The sequence below is a fragment of the Cimex lectularius genome, unplaced genomic scaffold (genome assembly GCF_000648675.2).
Source record: "Cimex lectularius strain Harlan isolate CLEC.00 unplaced genomic scaffold, Clec_2.1 scaffold160, whole genome shotgun sequence".
Lineage (NCBI taxonomy): Eukaryota > Metazoa > Arthropoda > Insecta > Hemiptera > Cimicidae > Cimex > Cimex lectularius.
In genome coordinates, this window is record NW_019392776.1 from 451515 (window position 1) to 473390 (window position 21876).

General features: G+C 33.4%; 3 protein-coding genes across 7 annotated transcripts in view; 1 reads left to right on the forward strand and 2 right to left on the reverse strand.

The window, feature by feature from the left end:
- LOC106671823 overlaps window positions 1-14893 on the forward strand; it is a 35513-nt gene extending 20620 nt beyond the window's left edge. For 2 of the 5 annotated variants that reach the window (XR_001341181.2, XR_002910444.1), the window contains exons 2-3: window positions 14613-14690; window positions 14769-14893. Coding sequence is in view for 1 of the 5 variants with exons in the window: in XM_024227645.1 (XP_024083413.1) it covers window positions 14321-14531; window positions 14613-14690; window positions 14769-14815 (336 nt within the window). In the remaining 4 variants the exon portion in view is untranslated. Of the gene's footprint in view, window positions 1-12770; window positions 13014-14102; window positions 14532-14612; window positions 14691-14768 lie in introns of those variants that run through there. The other 3 variants (XR_001341182.2, XR_002910443.1, XM_024227645.1) reach the window with 3 other exon arrangements.
- Window positions 6035-12644, reverse strand: LOC106671806 (leucine-rich repeat neuronal protein 1-like). Its single transcript, XM_014402754.2, has 6 exons — window positions 12121-12644; window positions 9708-9905; window positions 9306-9484; window positions 9032-9233; window positions 8006-8187; window positions 6035-6594 (listed from the first exon to the last, which is right to left on the reverse strand). Exons 1-6 carry the CDS (start codon window positions 12481-12483, stop codon window positions 6336-6338), a joined length of 1383 nt encoding a protein of 460 aa, XP_014258240.1. The 5' UTR covers window positions 12484-12644; the 3' UTR covers window positions 6035-6335.
- A 1059-nt stretch (window positions 14894-15952) lies between the features above and the next one.
- On the reverse strand, window positions 15953-21511 carry LOC106673141 (oxysterol-binding protein 1-like). The gene is made up of 6 exons (XM_014405146.2): window positions 20797-21511; window positions 18387-18783; window positions 18125-18291; window positions 17877-18058; window positions 16318-16544; window positions 15953-16248 (listed from the first exon to the last, which is right to left on the reverse strand). Exons 1-6 carry the CDS (start codon window positions 21436-21438, stop codon window positions 16007-16009), a joined length of 1857 nt encoding a protein of 618 aa, XP_014260632.1. The 5' UTR covers window positions 21439-21511; the 3' UTR covers window positions 15953-16006.
- Between the last annotated feature and the right edge of the window lie 365 nt (window positions 21512-21876).

Sequence of the window (21876 nt, forward strand, 5' to 3'; positions counted from 1 at the left end):
AGTTTGTTATATTAAACAATAATAAGTAGCAAGCGGGATGTTTTAAAACCTTGACTGATGGACAGATTTTTATCTTTTGATGTCTTTATCGATTGAAATTCTCTTATGAGTCATCAAGGGATTTCAGTCGATATTTGTTAAAAATTGTGAATCTTGTTTATCAGCCGGTGGGAGAATCAAATATCTATGAAACAGCCGAGGTTGGTGTGTCAATTTTTCCGATGTCCCAAGTGCTTTGAAAATAAATACCCTTATATTTTTTATTTAATAATACATAAACGTAAAGGACTATCAGGTTGAAATTTTCTAGATTATATTTTTTAAACTGTTCATTTGCAAATTTTCTTTCAAGGGAGGATTCCAAGCAAGCTAATTTAATAAATAGTTAATTATAAATTAAAAACAAATCCAAAAACCTTTGCATAAATGTAAATTTTTCATTACTATTTAATTCTTTTATGAAGTATTAATTAAAAATATAAGTTAAAATTGTTGAGCTCTGAATTAGTTGTGAGATGTCTTTGCTTTGCGGCATAGATGAACTGAAATTCGGTTGTTACCGATCGGTCTGTCATTGGTTCACAGTGAAAATGATATACATGTTAAATTATTTCATTCATTCCAAAGCACAGGGCTGATGGTGTACTCGGTATTCCACCATCAGTCCTCGAATTTATTCACACAACTACTTGAAAAATACACACAATAAATTATTACTTACAATATTATTAAATATGGGGAAACACACCTGTTTCCTTTACAAATCATAACAGAGGACGTAACAACTCTCAAGCCTGAGGACTGTTTTTTTATTTATTTTTTTATTTTATTTTTTTTATTTTTACATCGGCTACCATGCCTACTTGCTCCCTATAAAGGGCCAAGGTCTTACAACTCCTCGACAGACAGGAGCCCCTGTGTTAATCAGGAATGGCCTAAATAAATTGTTAGCCACAATTCCTTGGGAGGGGGACATCGTTCAGTCGTCTTGCATGTCAAGTTCTTTGACTGACTCACTGACAATGCCAACGTTCTTTTATTGCATTCTCTACTACTCGTACAGCACTTTGTTTGCACGATTAACTTATATGCATATTTTACAAAATTCGCTAAAATAAAATATAAACTAAGTCACTATGATCCACTTGGATTGATTAAAAATTGTAAAGAAATAAAACTTGAGTATTTAACCTCTGAATGAAAATGATACACCATAATGTCCCTTTAATGTTGAAATAACTGATTTGGGTCAAAAAAATCATATCTGGTTGGCAAAGCTTTTTTCCAGAACTATTTAAATCTGATTACGCATTGACTAATATTTTTACAGAATTCAGGGCTAATTTTTTCCCACTCAAGAAGGTTTGTTTTAGATCCTGCTGATTGGAAATGTTCCCATACTCCTCTCCAGGTTTTTTCAGACATAATTTCGACCATCAGAACCAAAGATTTGGAATTGTCATCAGTAAATAAAACTGATTTTTAAAACAAAGTATCCTTTTTGTTTTTTCTATAACAGATGTTGAATTTTTAAAAGCCCAGAATTGCTTTTTTCTAGCAACCCTTCTGTTATAGCAATTTTTCAGTGTCAGCACTAAAACTTTTTTGCAAGTTTTCTCATCTCTGCAGCAATTTTAGGCGTTTTTAAAATTCTCATTTGGAAAGGCCATTTTTAATTTTAGTTTAATTTAAGGAATTTATTTAGCAACCCATTCATTAGAGTAATTTTTTTCAGTCTCTGCACTAAATGCTTTTTTGCATATTTTTCTCACCTCTTCAGCAATTTTAGGATTTTTTAAGTTCTTATTTGCAAAGGCCATCTTTAATTTTATTTTAACTTAAGGATTTTTTAGCAATCTATATATTATAGTAATTTTTTAGTTTCAGTCATACATTTTTTTTCATGTTTTCTCTACCTCTGCAGCATTTTTAGGCTTTTTTTAAATTCTCATTGGAAAGGACATCTTTAACTTAAGGTTTTTTTTTAGCAACCCATCCATTAGAGTAATTTTTTCAGTCTCAGCATTAACACTTTTTTTTGCAAGTTTTTCTCACCTCTGCAGCAATTTTAGGATTTTTTTAAGTTCTTATTTGGAAAAGCCATCTTTAGTTTTTAATCTTTTTGCAAACTTATGAAAGGTTTTTTTTTTTTTATCAACCCTTCCATTAAGTAATTTTTTCAGTCTCACAATCAGCAATGATTGCATGTTTTCTCTACCTCTGCAGCAATTTTAGGCTTTTTTTAAGTTCTCATTTGGAAGGGCCATCTTTAATTTTTTTTAACCTAATAGTTTTTGTCTAGCTTTCCTTTCGTTATAGTATTTTTTTCAGTCCCACAATCAGCATTAAAAATTGTTTGCAACTTTTCCCATATCCCTGCTGCAATCCTTAAACTCCATCTTCATCAGCCTGTGAAAATATTTGTTTTCACTTCTCCATTTTCTAGCAATACTATTTTCATTATTAAATACTTCCAAAATATGTCATACAGTTGAAATCGGCCCTATGAATGATTTCATCTAATTACCAAATGAATTTACCTTTTTTTTCTATGATAATTTATGAACTCCCTCGACCATTTTTATACGCACAAGATCACTTAAAAATCACTGACTATGTATTGAATGCAGGAAATGACTTGCAATATCTAAATCTAATTTCAACTGGAAGATAAAAAGATGATTAAAGTGAACCATTGAACGTATCATTTTCAACATGAGGTGGAAATATGTAAGTCAACTGGAAAAAAAAAATCGATTGGAATCAATTTTTATCCATTTCATGTGAAAATCGTGCTGCATCGTTTTCACTGTAAGCCACTGTATTTCTAGACCAACACAGCCAGACCAAAATAATCGTTAACGACCCAATTTCACCGTTTTAAATTACTATTCGCAAATATTTTTTTAAAAAAGTGTGTGCCCCGACGGCTGTAAAATCAATCGCCAAATACAGTTTGTGAATGTTTTAACTTTGATCTAAATATTTATTTTTAAGGTATTACTACTTAAAATTCTTAGTGTTGACTGAATAATTTGGTTGATCACATATTTCTAGTCTAATAGTATTAAAAAAATGCAATGACCAGCTAATGGGATTTAATATATTAATTGTTATACATAAAAAATGCAATTGTAAATACAATTCAAGAATGAAACATTAAGAACTCTTGTATAAAAGTCTTGTACATTCAATTTATTTTTGTAATAATCTATAAAGCCAAAACAGAAATTGGTTTAAAATCACTGTTTTTTTATTTTATTTTATATTAAACATTGTGCCAAAATCCAAAGTAACTTAATAATAATGTCAATTTTTTTTAATACATACCTGCTTTACGTAGGTTTACAAAGTCAATTTATAGGCAGTAAAGTAATGAAATATTTTGGTCTTATTACATAAAATGTTAAATTATAAAATAAAATATGATTATGAACCGAATGTTAAAGCTTGAAAAGTTACCACGAAATGTAACGATTGAGTTCATGATTCATGTAAATCATAAATAAACGAACATTCCATTTTTGTGTTATCTATTTGTTGGAATTGTCCACAAAATGAAATTTGAGTAAATGTAAGAGAAAAGATTTTCTATAAAAGTATTCTAAGTGTACCGCTATGCATGTATAGGGTATAATATAAATGATATTTATTGTTTTATCGCCCCTTATTTAAATTGTAATATTGCTGGAGAACTATTTCATAACAATCATACTTCTTATATTCTGTGCTTCTAATGATTTAGAAAGAATTTATGTTTAGGTTAAAATTAATTGTTGGACATTTAGTTTTATAATACTAATTTTTGTTTAGATGAGACTTCGCTTTTTATCTTCTTATAGTTCTCCAACAGTAGAATTTATTTATATATATTTTGTGCCATCTAGCATATTATTGTCAGAGGCAGTTTTTCTCTTCCTTAAACACTGCTCAATAATCTTAATCCGTAAGATTTGTGTACAGTCAGTATAGCACGAACCGAAAGCAATATTTTTGTAATAATTATTTAAAACCAGCAATATTATAAAAATATAATTAAATTTTAATCTTTGTGACTAATCTCTTGGTTCTTGAGCAGTGTGTGTGTCTGTGTGTTTTTTTTGTGTTTCTTTTTTATTGCCAAACAAAAATATACGTATATGCTTTTTTTAGCTTATAATTTTATTACTTGAGTTTTTTAAAATAATTATAGTTTATCTTGGCTTTTATTAGTTTTTTGTTTTTGAGTATGATTTTGTATTAAACACCCTCAAGAAATAATGTGCCTATTTGAAAGACTTGTAAAAGTTTTTGAAGTATTTTTAACTAATAATGTGAGTCAATTTATAAACTGGAACAATTTATATTTTTATAATAAAATTTATTAACAAACCTTCGAGTATAAAATATTAGTGTGCAATGTGATATAAAAAAAGATATAAAAATTGGAATGTATTCAATTTGATATTATATTTTTTTGAAATAAAAATACTTTGTGTGATTTTAATTGATTTATTTCTCTTGCAACCCACAGTTTTTGTATTCTCTCGAATATCTTAGTCAATATATCGGCAAAAATTAGAATTCCAAACCCTAAAAAACGTCATAGCCTAACATAATCCTACTATCCAATTCAATTGGCTATAATGGACAAAAACCTACAAAAAATATTAAGCACATTTTCCCCATTCTTCGTTCCCACAATTTATTCCTGACTGTGGGTCGGACGCTCTCGTTCCACATTCGTTGTAGACCATCAGTAATGATCTTGAACGAAAGGAGTGCTGTTCCCACCTTAACCGAGGTGAGAAGCAAGCCTTCGAACAAGTAGTAGAGCATCTGGGGCTACTCTGGAAGCTTAATAGAGACAACCATTTTACATACACTTTGTCCTAAAATCATATTTAACCGATAGATACAAATCATACAAATCAGGCTCCTCTGTATCAGCTGGCTATCCCACGGATGCAGGGGTACCCCAAGGAACTAGGAAGTATCCTTAGGTTCTATCCTCTTCACGAAACCTATGTTCTGGAAGCTTAAGAAAGGCCTACCTTTTACCTATACACTGCTTAATCTATCTACAGGTACAAGTTATCAGGGCCTCCTGATCCCACAGATAACACATGGATACAGTACTCGTAGGATGTATCTTAGGTCCCATCCTCTTAGACCTTTTACTTACGATTTGCTCCAAAAATCCTACTTAGCCAACCAATACAAGACATCAGTAACGCCTCTCTATCAGCCAGGTATTCCACGGATGCAAAGAGAGACCTTTTACGTATAACCTGATTTAATCCTATAAAATCCTATCTAACTGACTGATACCAGTCATGAGTGGTTCCTGATGACCCTCGTGTAGATAGAAGGGAGGATGTAACATCCAAGGACGTATCTTAGGACCCATCCTCCAAATACGCTGCAGACATTCCAACCTTTGCTGAAACCACTATACCCTTATCTCATCTAAAAAACTGAAAAACCTTTGATAGCTGTGGTTCAATCCACGGAAAATGACAAACAAAAATGTGTTCATGTCACTTTCACCTTTTTTAAGAGCAACCACTGCTCCCATCTACTGTAATAGTATTTACCTCAAGACAAGAAAATCAGCTGTTTCAGACTTCTTAAAAGATAAAACTTATTAGAATATTGAATATTCCCTTAAGTGGAAGGAATACAGCTCGTAAACAAGATGCTTACCCAAAAACTCCAGGCCATCCACCTACATCGTCTTTCAAGTACGAATGGGAACATTCTTCCATCTCATGCACTATGCTGAAGTGGAGTCCTACAAGGAAGCATACTTGGTCCCATCCTCTATTCACTATACTGCACATTTAACTATCAATACCAATACAGTACGCAAATATACAAATAATACTGCCATCCTTTGTGGCCAAGCCCAGACAGTGGCCTTCAGTAACATCCAGGACTCAAATCTATAATTCAAATTCCTATCCATCGGTATTGGGTACATATGTACAAATTTTATACTCAACTTTTTCTGGTAACTTCCAATTTATTACTAAATAATGTATAACAAACAATACAACGATACAAAGAAAAGTTTATAAATTAAGAAAATAAATGCAAACAGTTTATTAAAAAATAACAAACTAGTTAACTATTTAATAGTCTGACCATTTGGACTCTTGCAAACTACATACTTTAAAAATAAACATATAGTACAAAATAAACAAAAATAATGCTCAGACTGGTATAATTGATGCATTTCAACTACATTTGTAAAGTTAAGCTAAGCTTTTCAGAAATAATACTTTTCTTACTATATATTACTTTATTAATAATAACATTACTTCTACATCTTGGATATCATTATCATTTGAATTTTAAGGTAAACTTTCCAGTGATTCAGTTCGTCGGTAGAGGAACCTTGAGAATTGTATGTTTCTCCTGGTTTTTTGAAGATACGAAGTGATAGAAAATACCATAAGTGGAATGCTTATCATAACCATTAAAATTATTACGACGAGTACAAGTGAATCTTTTTCGGGATGATTTCCGTAAGCGTCGAGGCAACGCATATTCGTCTTGCTGCTGTGCAAATCCAAAAATCTCATTCCTACCATTTCACTTGGACTACTGCAACTAAACAATGAAAAGTGATTTTTAGATTTATTAAAATAAAAACAAATAAAAAGAAAATTTTAATTGTAAATTTAAAGAAAAATCTATTATCATTACTTAGAGAAAGTACAGAAATTATAGAATAATAAAGCCGATGTGATAAAAAATGAATGGAGAATCCCCAGGGTGAAAATAAAGAATAAAAATGATTGAAAATTACAAAAAAGACATCGGTCCCTTGCAGCAGAGGCTGGGTCTAGAAAAGGAAAAGGTCATACTTGCTAGGTTGCGCATAGGTCACATCACGATCATACATGGCAACCTCCTATAGTGAAATTGTCATTTTAGGCCACATAGTGATGAATCTTAGAGAACTGAGTGTGCAGAAAAAGTACCTAAACATTCCCCAAACACCCTGAAGCATATTGAGTACTATGGGGCAGTGTGAATGAAATTTGGTGTGTGAAAGACTTTATTAGTGTAAATGACATCCTCCCTAATCGCCCTGAGAATATCAAACACTGTAGCGGTATGAATATAATTTGTTAGAGTGAATGACTTCTCCAAACGCCCCAAATAATATTGAGTACACTGGAGCAGTGTGAATGAAGTTTGGTATGTGAATGTTATTTGTTAGTGTGAATGATTTCTTCCCAATCACCTCCTGTTTTTTTAAATCGAGCACTGTTTAAGTATTTTTAACATCTTCACATAAATTTGGCCAAGGGTCAATTTTTTGTAAAAAAAAATTTTCCCTCCTCAAAAAAATCTATGTTGAAGAGCTAGATCAGAACTAAGTCGGATGCTAATCAAGTCTGTTGTCAATAATTCATTTGAATCTCATCCTGAAGGCATAAATAATTAATAGGTCAGCCATCAGTAATTAAGCATGTTGCCTAATTTTCCAATAATTAATCCTGTATATTTTATTTTTAGAGTCAATTAGTTAAATATTTGGCAATGAACAATTTTGATATCGAACCTAAATTATCTGTAAAAGATGAAAAATAGTACTCTGGAGTAATGTGAATGTATTTATTAGTGTGAATGATTTCTTCGCCAAACACCCTGAGGAATATCGAATATTCTGGGGCAGTGTGAATGAAATCTGGTGTGTGAATGTAATTTATTAAATCCATTAGGTTTTCCATTTTTATCTCAACCAATACCTTACTTAAAGATTAATTAATTGAAAAGTAATTTATTAATGTGAATGATTTCTTCACCAAACACCCTGAAGAATATCGAATATTCTGGGGAAGTGTGAATGAAGTCTGGTGTGTGCATGAAATTTATTATGGTAACTGACTTGCTCCCCAATCTCCCTGAAGAATATCGAGCACTCTGGAGCAGTGTCCATGTAATTTAATAGGGCGAATAAACAATTTTGGTATTGAACTTAAATTATCTGTAAAAGGTGTAAAATACATACAATAATCTTGTTGCTTCATTTGGGTTAGTCTTGTTGATCTGTGGCAGAAGTGAATTTACCATCCATTGGTTTTGACAGTCGCATACCCAAGGATTTGTATGTAGACTCCAACTTTTTATCTTCTCGGTGTGTAAAATCAAGTACTGTTCTAAATATTGAAGATTGTTATTATTTAAATAAATCTGCAAAGAGAAAAATACATTAATTCAAACTGTACAAGTTTTTTATATTTTTTTAAGTTAGACTACTTTTTGATTGTCAGGTAGGGACGGAGATGAAAGGTATTGGAATGGAGGGTCCAGGGTTTTACAGAAGGATCTGTTTTCATTTCTTGTGGTTTTGAAACAAATGGGATTAAAGGGTCTGTCAGAATTCCATACGGATTGCATTGAAGTGCAGATAAGTTTTGTGGTGAGAGTTTTGATCTGTTGTCAAGTAGTCTTTTGAATAGTTTATATTATATGTTCAGTTGTATTCTTTTGTGTGGGTGTTCCAAATAAAACTTTTGTTGTAGTCTAAATAGTGGAGACATTGGTTGCTGGGAGAGAATATGAGATGTCATAAGAGAGATGGTTATTTGCTGGAATTGGGTTTGTTGAGTCTGATCCTTTTTTTGCAGCATTCTTCCAAACTGGAGAGATGTCCTGGAAGTTTCTGATGACTGGGTCTGGGCTTGCTCAAAAGATGAGTATTATCTGCATATGTGAGGAGTACTGCATCGGGATTGATAGGAGTGTCTGGAGTGTATACTGAATATTGAATGAAATCTAGTATTCTGCCTTGAAACCCGCTTTGGCTTACTAGATGGGTGACAAAGATATTCAGATTTGTGCTTGATATGATTTTAGGGTGAGGTAATAAGAAAGTAATAATTATTACTGTAAAGATGCCATTGTGTTTCCAGAGTAAGCCTGAGTACCACACTTGTAAACTAACCTCTTGTCTAGGAAAGCACCCAAGTTGCATTCCTTCCCCTTAGGGAGGAGTCAATATACCTAACCAGTTTTAATGATCACTGTATCGCACCTTTCGCATTGGTGGCCATATTTTTGTCGCTCCAGTAGAAACGGTGAAAGCATTTTCATCAATAAATTTCAAATGTTTGTTGAAACTGCAAGAAAGCTCCTCCAAATGGGTGAAATTGCTTAATCCGCCTTTATCAATTCTTGTCAGAAGAGGCATGTAGTTGATGTGCAACACTTTCAGAGAAGGTATAAAGGGGACTTTGCTGAAATTTAACCACAAAGCGATTAATTTATGAACATGTTGATTATTTATTTCTTGATACTGCTCTACTCACTTTATCTCTTTTATCGGGTTGACATCCATTATAAGGGTTGACAAAACATGAGCTTCTCCGAGGGCTGTTGGAACGTGAAAAAAATTGTTATACGAAATGTTCAGTGTCTGCAGATATTTAGGTGTATGCATCATCGTTGCAGGAATATCACTCAGCATCGTACTTGACATGTCTAAATACTGAACAACAAAAATTAAACATAATTGTCTAGAAAAATTGGCACCATTATGATACTTACATAACTTATAATTTTAGTACTTTTAGTACTAAAAGTACCTACTAGTAATTGTACTATTTATAATTTTTAGTAAGTTAAGCAACTAAATTTAAGATTTTGATGAGTATAAAAAAATTTCTTCACAAGTATCTGTCATATTTCATTGTATCATAGGATTTACTCACTTTTAAATAAGAAATTGATGAAATGGCAGTTATTGTTGGATTATCGATGACCATAAAGGGATTGCCTGAAAGGTTGAGCTCTTCGATTGCAGGCAGATGCTCAAAAAAATCTCTATGCAAACTATGAAGAGCATTTTCATTCAGCAACAGCTTCCTCAATTTCATTAGTGGCTCGTATGCTTCAGTTGAATACACCCCCTAAAATGTTATTTTAGCATAGCAAAAAGGATGGAATTATGTTTAAATATGCAGCATAAAATTGTATGATTGTTAGAATTTGACTTTTCATAACACTCGTCTATACTGGTGTTGTTGGCAGTTTGAGGTTAGACCTTGCTCTTATCCGTCTGAAGTTAGTATCCAGGGGCAGTCACCAGTCATTTCAGCCTTCAACCCATGCAGTTTTTAATCCTAAGCACATTCTATTTACATGCCTGGGAGTGATATTCCTCCATCACATTTTAATTATAATTAAACTAATTGTGGGTCAATGGGGTATTCAATATTTTGCCATTTTCCCTCTCACACTAGAAATTCACTTTAATAAATACATTCACTCTCAATACACACAAAAGTTAACACAAAATACTATGTGCCATAATCAGAACAGAGGATCCAAAGACTTGCTGTGTCCTGCCAAGAAATGGTACACATCTGGCATTTGATCAAAAATAAGTGTCTTTGTGCCAACCATGGCCTATTCTTAGTCAAGTGCGTACGATTTCTCTTCTTCAATTCAGATTCTCCTAGGGTTACCAACTGATTGTGACACTTGTGAGCTTATTATACTGATCCAATTCGCTGACACTGTCATTTCCTTTTAATCATTTTTTAAATTGCATTTTAGCATCTGAGGACATGATCATAACTCTAAGATGGACAGAAAAAAGCCTCAATTGTGAGGGTGCGTGGTGATGAACTTATCCTCTTAGATGGGCAGTCCAACAAAACTACAACAAGCAAATAAATAACAAAAAAACGAGTACTAAAAAGCTCGAACTGTGATATTCTACATGGGGTCTGCTGGTAAAGATCCTGAACTCTTAAATGGACAGACCTGAATTGTCAGGTTTTACATGGGATCTATGTGGAATCTCAGCCTACATAAACTTCATACCAACAGAGGACATACTTTACTATTTCTTCTTCCTGGCAATATCCGCACTCTTAGTCTATATGCCTCTAGAGTCTAGAGTCTAGAGTCTCTATGTAGTATCTGGTTAGGAGTCCAACTATTTTTTTAGTCCTAAAACATCCTAGATTTAGAAGTTCTGCGCTGAAGGTAATTTCCACATCGGTAAAGTCCAGAGTCATTTGGGACTGCATTAGAACCCTGTCAGACATTGGGGAAAATAACAAAATCACTAACTAACAGCATAACTACTAAATCTAGGACGTGCTAGGACTAGAATAATAGTTGGACTGCTACCTGGACACTGCAGACTATGGAAGGCATATGTATAGACTTGGGTTGGCAGCAACAAGCCTGTATAAATATTGCCAAGAAGACGAAGAAATGCAGAACATGTCCTCTGTTGGTACAAAGGCCTAAGTAGGCTGAGATTCCTAATCCTGGGGGAGGAAAAGCCATTGAAAAAGATTTGGGGTGTGCTAAAAAGCCTCAAGCTTAATGAGGAGCTCTAGATTTAAAAAATGGAGATGCACAATAGAATAATACTGCTCGCAGTGCACAGGTCGTACAGAGACCGTCTTCTATACAATGTAATCTTGTAGTTTCTGCGATGCTCCTTGATAAACTTTCTACATGCCTTCTTTGTGAGCTGTCCTTGAATACAATACCATTGAACCTATGATTTATTCTTAATGTATTGCCTCATGGATCTACGTTTTTGGCAGTTTGGTATGCCACAAAATTTATCCTTTAGATGGGCAGATAGATAAAAAGCCTTAATTGTGAGGTTCTACACTGAGTCTACTGGATAATGAATTTATCCTAGATGGACAGACCAAAATGATTGGAAACGACTAAAAAAAAAAAAAAAAGCCTGATGCTAGATAGTGCGCTGTAATCCGTTAGTGAAGGCACACTAGTACTACCTGAGCAGGGTCTTTAGCTACCTCAACAATTTTACAATTTGAGTTGATTTAATTGAAATGCGTTATAAACGAGCCAACACAAAAGAAACCAAAATAAACCAACAAGATTGGCCTCTTCTTTTATTATTGTACTGCATTATTTACCCAGTCTGATAAACTCAAGCAAAGTCATCAAAGAGCGAGTGAAAAAAAAAGTTGGTATCAAAAACAAAATTAAAAAAGTGTAATGGAATCTCTTTGAAAATAGCTGAAGAGATTTTGAAGATTTTAATTTTTTGTCCTATTGCGTGCATTTTAAGTTTAGCAGAGGAACGTCCTTCTTGCATGAGAAATGGTAAAAATCATGGACAATTACCTGGAATACGTTCGGTTTCAACACTTCCGTCGTCAAGTGGTTGTGACTCAAATCGAGTTCTTCTAAATCTTTGAGGAAACGAAAAGCGGCGTCGTCGATGATGGTCATTCCATTGTGGCTCAAGACGAGCTTGACGATCCTCGCCGGCGGAAATCTCGTCAAATGTAAAATGGAATTCCTGTCAAAATTTGCCACTGTGAAATTCGCCCCTTTCCAATTCTCTTCGGCAAAATGGTTGTTCAACCCCCGCGACGAACAATTGAGCGTGCCACCGTCGCAGGAACATTTTGTGCACAATTCGTCCCTGCTCTGACCCAAGGCAAATTCACCGAGGGAAACTAAGATTATGACAAAACTAAGCATTTTTATTTTTTCATTCACTTTCAAACACTGGACCTGTGAACATATTTTAAGAGAGAGTGTCTTTAATTCATCCACTTATTACACCTTTTGCGTTTCCCTTAAAAATCGGCTGATGTGAATTTTAGGAAGACACCCATATGACTAATAAAAATTGAAAATGCTTTGCACCTCCCGGTGAAAAGCAGATAAGACATCGCCTTATCTCCCTAATGCAAATAAAGATATCGACGTGCCTCTTATAAAGCAATGTTTTGTCATTTTTTTGGAAGCATATTTTTAATTAATGATATAAAACAATAAATTTGCCGGAATGATTCATTTAAAGTTAAAACATTTCAATGGCGGGTCACAAACTCTAGTGCTTGCAGAAGGAACAAGTTTTTAGAAAAGTTTATAGTTTAATCAAATGTAGTCTTCAATTTAAGGGAAATGTTTATATGCTTGATCAATCCTTGATGGTAATAATAAAGGAATACTTAATGCCTTTGTTGAAGTTCCTTAGTTCAGTTCAATCGACCTTTCAAGAAGTAGTAAGTTATTGACTCTCATTACAGCAATACTTTTCCCGGGTTTTCTTGCCTTGCAAACACGAAATTCCTTAGTTCAGTTTAATCGACCTTCTTTCAAGAAGTAGAAGGTCATTGGCTCTCATTACAGCAATACTTTTCCCGGGTTTTCTTGGTGGGCAAGCACATAGTTCCTTAATTCAGGTCAATCGACCTTCTTTCAAGAAGTAGGAGGTCACTAGCTCTCATTACAGCAATACTTTTCCCGGGTTTTATTGCCTTGCAAGCACATAGTTCCTTAATTCAGGTCAATCAACCTCTTTCAAGAAGTAGAAGGTCACTAGCTCTCATTACAGCAATACCTTTCCCGGGTTTTCTTGGTTTGCAAGCACGAAGTTCCTTAGCACAGTATATCGATCTTTTTTTAAGAAGTCGTAGGTCATTGACTGTCATTACTACATTTTTTACACACTAGTTGTTTGGGAGTCTTATTCTTGATGCCAGTGACTGGTACATATCTTTGGGTCATAATTGAAAGTAACCATGTTGTGTTGTCTCTGATAAATGGTATGGGTTATTGGATATTATTAAATCAACTATACTTGTGTATTTCTTTGTCTTTATTTGAAGCACGCCTTTTACTCACTGTCCTAAAGATCTTCTAGCGGTCATCACCGTTTCTCCCTTTCGCTTGAAAACAGTCTTATCAACCTTATTATTTTCCCCTTTAATTATGCCTTTAACAGTCTCAGATGGCAGTAAGCACTGTACCTAAGTTTCACCCTATCTTACTATAGTGTTTGCTGGTTTATTGTGTCTGGTACATCTGGAGTTTGTCCACTTCTTTTGTTTTTGTGGACCCATTCGGAGATGGAGGAATGTTAGATATTTTTATGTAGCTTGTAGGTTTCTGACTCTATACTGCCTTGCTGATCCTCCTCTAGCCAGTTTGCCTGTTTGTTCATTACCCAGAACTATTTTGTGCAATCTTGTCAGATTGCTATGTTTTTCACAGGTTTTGGATATGTTGGATGTGTTCACCTACTATTTTGAACATTACTTTTTTTATGTAGTTGGAGGTCTGATAGGCTGAGAATTTTTTTGTCAGTGCCCCTTTTAAGATTTTCTAAGGTGTAACGAATGATAGCATTGCATTTCACCTAGAAAGACCGAGGGTTGCTTCCTCCTCATTGCATAACCTACATGGTCATCATTGAATATACCCGTAATTAGGTGCTTTCTCAAATGCTTGTGACACCATCATCCCTTAGACATATAAACAACTTCACTAATAGTAGAAAGGGGTACTTGATATTCCACCATTGGTGCTCATGTACTATACACGCATTCATGGTTATAAATACATTCTCATGACACAGTTAACACATACTTGGAATGACACCCTTCAATTTAGTGAGTCATATCATGCAACCTTTCTCTGCATCCTGGACACTTTGGCTTTAACTCAAAAGTGCCTGTGCTGTGGGCCGATTTTCGGTCGGGTTAGGATGATCTTTCTTCTGCAGTTTCGATCATGCTTTGGTGAACAAGAGCTTCTTGAACAACCTAATTATATTATTATTATATAACGCTCACTTGTAATATTCTTTCTTTATGTTTCAGATTCCAAATCTAATGATGACAAACGTCCAAATGCTGAGACAAATAAGAAAACTTATATTTGTGAAATACGCAACCGAGGTAATGTCATTTTCACCTTAAAAACATAAATATGCTTGACTAATATCATAAATTATAATTATATTTCTTTCATTGCAGTTGCTGAAAAAATAAGCATTCTGGAAAAACACTCTTATAAGAACTGAAGACTTCAAAATGAAGATAAATATAAAAGAAAAATGGATGTAGTTAGTTTCTGATTAACAAAACTTATGTAAAACTTAGTGTATTACTTGTTCATAGTTAATTCCCTTTTATAATCCTTTTGATTTGGAGAGGAACAATTCTATACCTAAAAACTCTTCCTCAACAAAAGTTATCCCTGCTTTAAATTATTCATTTAATAGGTGTTCACAATAGTAGAGGTTGCAACAACCTCAGGGTGTTGATGTTTTTTGTACGTGGGCAATGAGAAGACCAATGAATTGGCCAAGGCAAATTCAATCGGTCTGCCCTGAACCATTTTGTGACATACCAAATTGCTAAAAACGTTAGATCCATGATACAATGAGTTGAGAATAAGTCCTTGGAAGAAAATCCCAGAAACTAATGGTAGAACTACTAAATCTAGATCGATGACTATATCCATGTTTAATTTTCTTTAATAAGTCATTAGAATCCACAGAACAAAAACAAAATCAACCAAAAGGTATGTAAAGGCAGAAGATAGATGAGATGGCGGTTTAGTTATCTAGCATAGAAAGAGAATAGGGCTTAAAATATAACCATGTGGCACTTCGTGTATAACAAGAAGGCTAGGTGATAGAACAAACAATTTAACTGGTGGCATTCGATTAAAGAGAATGATTTTAACCAATAAAAGATTGGCTAAAAGATCATGAGGCAGAAAATTTTTATATCATTGGAAATTCCGCTACTAGTTTAGTATTGTTAAATATGATTCTTTTCCTTACGATAACAGCAGTCCTCTGTTGGCGTGAAGGCTGAGATTCTCCTGGGAGAAAAAAAGCCAAGGTCTGAAGGATCCTTAACAAAGCTTTGGGATTTGATAAAAAGCCTTAAGCTTAATGAAGATCTTTATAAAATAACAGATTTCCAATTTTTCTCCTGAACTGTCTTTGCATAAAAATTGGAAATAATAATTAATAATAAGCAGATCACTAATTAAATAATTTTAATAGCGATTGCACATGTTAGTAATGGTGTGCAAGGTCATAATGGAGCTGACTTTCAACCTTAACCTCAACTCTTGACTCTTAAATGATTTAATATTTTTCCTTTAATAAGAATAATTCTAAATTTTTTAATTATTAATAATATGAAAGTGTGTTTCCTGTTTTACTTCAATCAATTTATTTTGAAATCAAAAGGTGAGCTTAAAATATTGGAGAATATTCCCATTCTTGCAACCACTTTAGGTAATAATAATTGCCAGTATAAGTACATTTCATGTCTTCTTTTTTTCTTTTAATATACTTTCTTTTATGCCATTTAGGTGATACGTAATCATCCACTTCACTACAATCATCAACTTCATACGTATTTTCTACTGGCACCATGGTTTTCGTAAACCAAATAGAGTGTTGATAGTCTTCCTGGAAACGGTCATGATCTAAAACTGTAAACTGTGTGTCATACTATGTTTTTTGGTTTTAATTTATTAGTTTTTTATAGGCATTTATCTTACATAATGTTTTTTCAAACAGCAACTCCTTGACGGGTCGTCTGTCGACACATCTACAAGGGTCAGTTTGTCGAACATGTTTCGTTAATTTTTCACATAAGGACCAATTGCCATCTTCGAATGTTCTTATGTCTGATCTCCTTCTTGAATCTGTCGGAGGTACTGTAGCATCAAATTCATTTAGATTACAAGCAAAGTAACTGAAGTTGTAGAAATTTTCACATTCTGGCCTATAAAATATTATTAGTTTCATCAATTATTTTCACTGAATTAAAAAAAAAAAATAATAAAATAAAATAAACAACTCCTTATTCCCCTGAAGGAACTTGAAATTTAATGACCTGTAAATCTAATTTATGATTAGACACCAATAACACACAAACACATAAAACTATAAAAAATTGTATTAGCCTCTTAGAAAACTATATGCTAATTAATTAACAATTATGCAACAACAATTAAAACTGAAAGTTAAAAATTAAACATACAATCAATTGTTCTATTGATTCAATTTTTTTTAATATAACAATTTTATTTGATCATTTTATAGATCAAAATTGTTTTTAAAAATCCATCAAATTATTAGAAGAATCATTTATTTTTATATTTAATTTTTAGTTTATTATATTATTATATTTATAATGCACTAAAATATTACTNTGAAATTGGAAAAAAATATAATTGAAGTTAAAAAAGAGGGCAATTTGAAGTGAAAAGGAGGATAATTTGTAGTTAAAAAAAGATAACTTGCAGTTAAAAAAGGAAAAATTTGAAGTAAAAAAAGGACAAGTTGAACTAAAACAGTCAATTTGAAGTAAAAATTAATCCTTGTTTTTACTTTCAATTAACTCTTTTTTTTGCTTTACATGCTTATATTTCATACCATCTCCTAAGTTCGTTTAGTGCTTTAAAGAAAGGGTTAATTTTACTTTAAAAAAAGAAGTATCATTTGAAAAGGACAAGGATCATTTGAAATTAAAAAGCGTAATTTGAAATTGAAAAAAGAAAAATTTGAAATTGAAAAAAAAGGATAATTTGAAATTGAAAGAAAGGATCATTTGAAATTGAAAAAAAGAAAATTGAAAGAGATAATTTTGAGTTTAAAAAAAAGGATAATTTGAGGGGAAAAAGATAATTTGAAGTAAACACAAGGGTTAATTTGAAATAAAAAAGGAGCTCAGTCAAAACAAATAAAGGGTAATTTGTAGTTTCAAAAATTTAATTCAAAGTTAAAAAGGTGAATTTAAGGTTAAATAGGTTAATTTAAAGTTAAAAAAATGAATGTAAAATAATCTCTGTCATACAGGAAGACTTGCAACATGCAACTATTGTGTTGGCGTCACAGACAAAGGGTCAAACCTCTTTACAATACATTTTCCCCCACTATAATCCATTAAAAAACCATGGGCTCTGCCGGGATTCAAACCCAGAACCACTAGCATGGCTATACAAATCAGATGCCCTAACCACTCAGCCAGTGCTCCCCCCCCCACAAAACGTTCTTCAACAAAATACGCTAAAGAAAAAAAATTATAAAGTAAATAACCACTTTTGAAACGTACGGTAAAAGATTTAACTGCCAGATGACTTTCCGGGGTCCTTGGTATAGTAGCGGTCGTGACAGGATAACATCAAATGAGCAACCTGGCTGGATTTTGACTTGTGCCATTTCTATTTTCATATTCCATAAACCGTCAAAAACCCACCTAACCGTATTTTCGTCATCCACCACTGCCCCTTTAACCTAAAAGAAAATTTGGATTAAATAAAAGTTTAGCATGAAAATAATGTACATATATAAATTGAATACCGTTTCTTGTTTTTCTAACCAGTTTTCATATGGGGTGAGCAAAACATGACAAACATGATTTATATCATTATTAACAATATCAATATTTTGAATATTATGAACACAGTAATGTCCTTCAATTGCATCGCAAACAAATGATATTCTTTTCTTCCATGTATAATGACGCCCTGCAAGAAAAAATAAATAAATAAACCTTTTTCGTTAAGCTTTTGTAAATGGAAGGCCATTTATAAGATGTCAATTGAAATAATAAAATTATTACCTGTAGATTTGAAGTGTAAGTTGTAAACAGAAAGTTGTTTTGCTACAACATATTCATCCCTTAAGTAGACAACTTTATAGTAAAATTGTTGAAAACAAATCCACTCTTTTGAGACACAAAATTGAGCGATTATTGGAGGTTTAATCGAGACGCATTCTGAAAGCAGATACCATCCTAAGTCGTCTGTTCGATCGAGCTCATATGTTTCACCGAGAAGTGGAATAAATTGCCAAGCTGTCCTAAAAGGAGACATGGCCAGTGAAGTTACAGAAAATGCTCCAATATAGCATATTTGTTTCAATTCGTCTTGCACTCTGCTTGCGGCATCTAACAATTTTGTATATTCAAAATCTTCGGCTATTTTTTGTAACACTGACAGTGGCTCATAATATTCCAGCTGAAATGGAACAATTTTGAATTCACTCAAAATGCGAGGAAAATTCTTGAACTATCTTAATAAAACAACATAAAAACTGGAAATAAAGTTAAGCAGTAAAAATAAAACAATATTACTATTCAGGCACAACACCAATGAAAGTTTGTACTTGTTTGGATTTGTAGCAATTATCATGTATTAATGTGAATAGTATTAAATTGTTACAATTAATTAAGGTTTTTAGTTGAGATAAAAAAGTCAATGGCACGAGCGGGATTCGAACCCACGATCTTCAGCTAGATACACCGCTGCTCTACCACTTGAGCTATCGTGACCTCGATCCACTCGGACACCAACTTCCCATCTCAACCGCACCTTTTGAATTTTCTCTCCTTTTTGCCATTTTTCAAATGTCGTGTAATCGGATTGGATTCTCGGCGACAAATGAAATGGCCACGGAGAGCTTTTAGTGAAGTATACTTCATTTTAATTCATTAATGAATGAATGATGATTACACGACATTTGAAAAATGGCAAAAAGGAGGGAAAACTCAAAAGGTGGGGTTGAGATAGGAAGTTGATGTCCGAGTGGATCGAGGTCACGATAGCTCAAGTGGTAGAGCATCGGCGTATCTAGCCAAAGATCGTGGGTTCAAATCCCGCTCCATCGACTTTTTTATCTCAACTAAAAACCTTAATTGTAATATATTAATTGGTCAAGCGGACCACGAAATTAGTGAATTTAACTATTAAATTACATTTTTATCTCTTCTTCCAAACTGTTTTCTCTGTCAGTATGCTATACACCACCTCAAGCCTAACAAAGCTCTTGGATTTGACCTGATTGCCCCCAAGAAATCCATACTATTCATTTCTACGTATTTAATTTTATTCAATGTACTATTTCACATGTCCTGGAAACAATCCGATATCCATATAATTCCCCCTCCCCCCCCAAAAAAAAAAATCAACCAACTTCATCAATCTGTCACAGATTATAGGTATAAGTTCTAGAAACGCTTTTTTCAGCCGTCCCTTGAGTTGAGACTGTATTGTCTGGATGTGGCCCAGGCTGCCATTTGCCAAGGCACTAACTTCCCCCAACCCCCACATGCTCAGTCACTAAACTCTTCAGAAACTCTGATCCTGTTGTTTTTATTCAAAACCTTCAGCAACACTTCACACTACTGGAATCTTGGTGTGAAAAGGAAAGAATAAAATTCAACCCACATAAGCTTCACTCTCAGCAAAAGATCCCTCCTCCACTTAAATAATATCCTCCTTCCACTACAGACAAGATTTGGTACCTAAGACTCAGTATTTATTCTGTTTAACCCTGTCTTCCTGAACCACGATGAGAGACTTTGATGATGATGATAATTTGGTATTCCCCAAGCACTGCGGCCTTTTGGCTTATTGTACTTTCAGGTTCCTTAGTTCAGTTCATATGACTCAATCCTTCTTTTAAAGAATAGAAGGTCATTGGAAATGCTATCTGCTATTTCTTGCAGCATGTTGATTTTGACAATATAATAAAGTGGCTGTATGTTATTAGTATTTTTAATGAGAACTTGGTGTTCAACCAGTTTCTTCTTTAAGCTGGAGAGAAGACATTAACTAGTGTTGATCTCAGAGCACGTAAGCTTATTCTGATTGTGGTTGTAAGGTGTTTAGAACCTTTAGGTTATCTTTTGCCTTGCTGCATATCATGGAGCCGTAGTCTAAAACGGCATGGGTTGTTCTTCAATATAGCTACAGATTCTGTGGTCGAGCTCGCTGCAAAGCTCTTTATAGCGCTTCATTCTTATCTTTCATCATCTTTCTTGTTTTATATGACAATTGAAAGACAGCCTCGAATTTATACATGCACAAGACTTTAAGTCATTTTGTGATTAATTGTAGTCAATGTAATCATGAATATTTTTTCTAATGAAGGGATATTAAATAATGAGTTTTGTACATTTGGAAACTATTATAAAATAATATTCTTAATAGTAGTTTGTTATATTTTAGGATGATGAAAGTGATACTCACAGGTGCTTGAATCCAATCCACATATCTCGAAGTAAAATTTTTGTAAGTTCTGGGATGCACTGTGGGCTTAAATGGAAGAGAAGTTCTTCTTTGTTTTACTTCTCTAATTAGTTGGTCACTTGAGGGTTCTAATTCTTTCCATTCATCTTGTAAAAATTCATCCCACATTGATCTTTCTTTTTTCTCTATCACCTTTTCTACTTCGCTTTTTCGTTCCTCTTCTGCAGATGTTATACTAGCACCTGCTGGTGGAGCCTTGATTTTTTTTTTCTCCTCGGACTCATGTTGAATTTCAATATCTGGCTTTTTAACCAGTTCGTCTTTCTCCGTATACCATATATTGTCTGTATTTTCCAATTGAGGGAGATATTTTAACGTATGTTTTTTCGATTGGATAAACGGTATAGGTTCTGACATCTCGGACTCGCTGCTGTCTAGCGTGAAATTTTTCTTCTCGTCTGGACATTCTTCCTCATCGACGCTTTCGTCCGAATCCCTGTGAAATCCGATGTCTTCGACTTTAAGTTGGTCAACTTCCCCGTGCAAAGTACACGCGTCATCGAGCGTTCTCCAGTGAACTTCTACTGCTCCTTGCCTTCTCCACCTTCGATAAAAAAAGTCAGCGACAGTTTTTGCCTCCATGTTGAATTTAAATATCACATAAATTTATCCTACATCTAAATCATCACTGAAATATTTTTTTATAAATGTTAGGTTGCCATGGTTAATGAATTAATCAATTATCTTAGTTATATTATTGAATTAATAAATGAAATAATAATTAAATTTCATAAATGTGAAAATAGGTAAAAAATAATTGTCAGGAAGTTTTTAAATATTTCCTAATGTGATTAGAAATACCGCACTTAGGATTTTAATATATTAATTAGAAATTGGAAGGAATTATAATAGTAATTACATCTTAGAGGAAAACGGTTTACAGCCAGTAACAGATCGGATTCCATATGAATTGTTCTGCCATCAACCACGCGTCATGATTTGAATGTCTGTTGAAATTGTAACTTAAGAAATTGAAATCAAAGTTTATACATTAATTGAACGATATGAAGTGACCCTATA

Bases quoted from the DNA above. Each gene is read 5' to 3' on its own strand.
- LOC106673141 (XM_014405146.2), bottom strand. From the start codon at position 21,438: ATGGAGGCAAAAACTGTCGCTGACTTTTTTTATCGAAGGTGGAGAAGG. The intron at 18,784-20,796 runs GTGAGTATCACT...GTTCCATTTCAG, and splicing joins TGGATTGGATTCAAGCACCT to CTGGAATATTATGAGCCACT. The intron at 18,292-18,386 runs GTAATAATTTTA...TTTTTCTTGCAG, and splicing joins CTTACACTTCAAATCTACAG to GGCGTCATTATACATGGAAG.
- LOC106671806 (XM_014402754.2), bottom strand. From the start codon at position 12,483: ATGCTTAGTTTTGTCATAATCTTAGTTTCCCTCGGTGAATTTGCCTTG. The intron at 9,485-9,707 runs GTGAGTAAATCC...TTTGTTGTTCAG, and splicing joins CATCAATTTCTTATTTAAAA to TATTTAGACATGTCAAGTAC. The intron at 6,595-8,005 runs GTATGTATTTTA...TTCATTGTTTAG, and splicing joins AATGAAGCAACAAGATTATT to TTGCAGTAGTCCAAGTGAAA.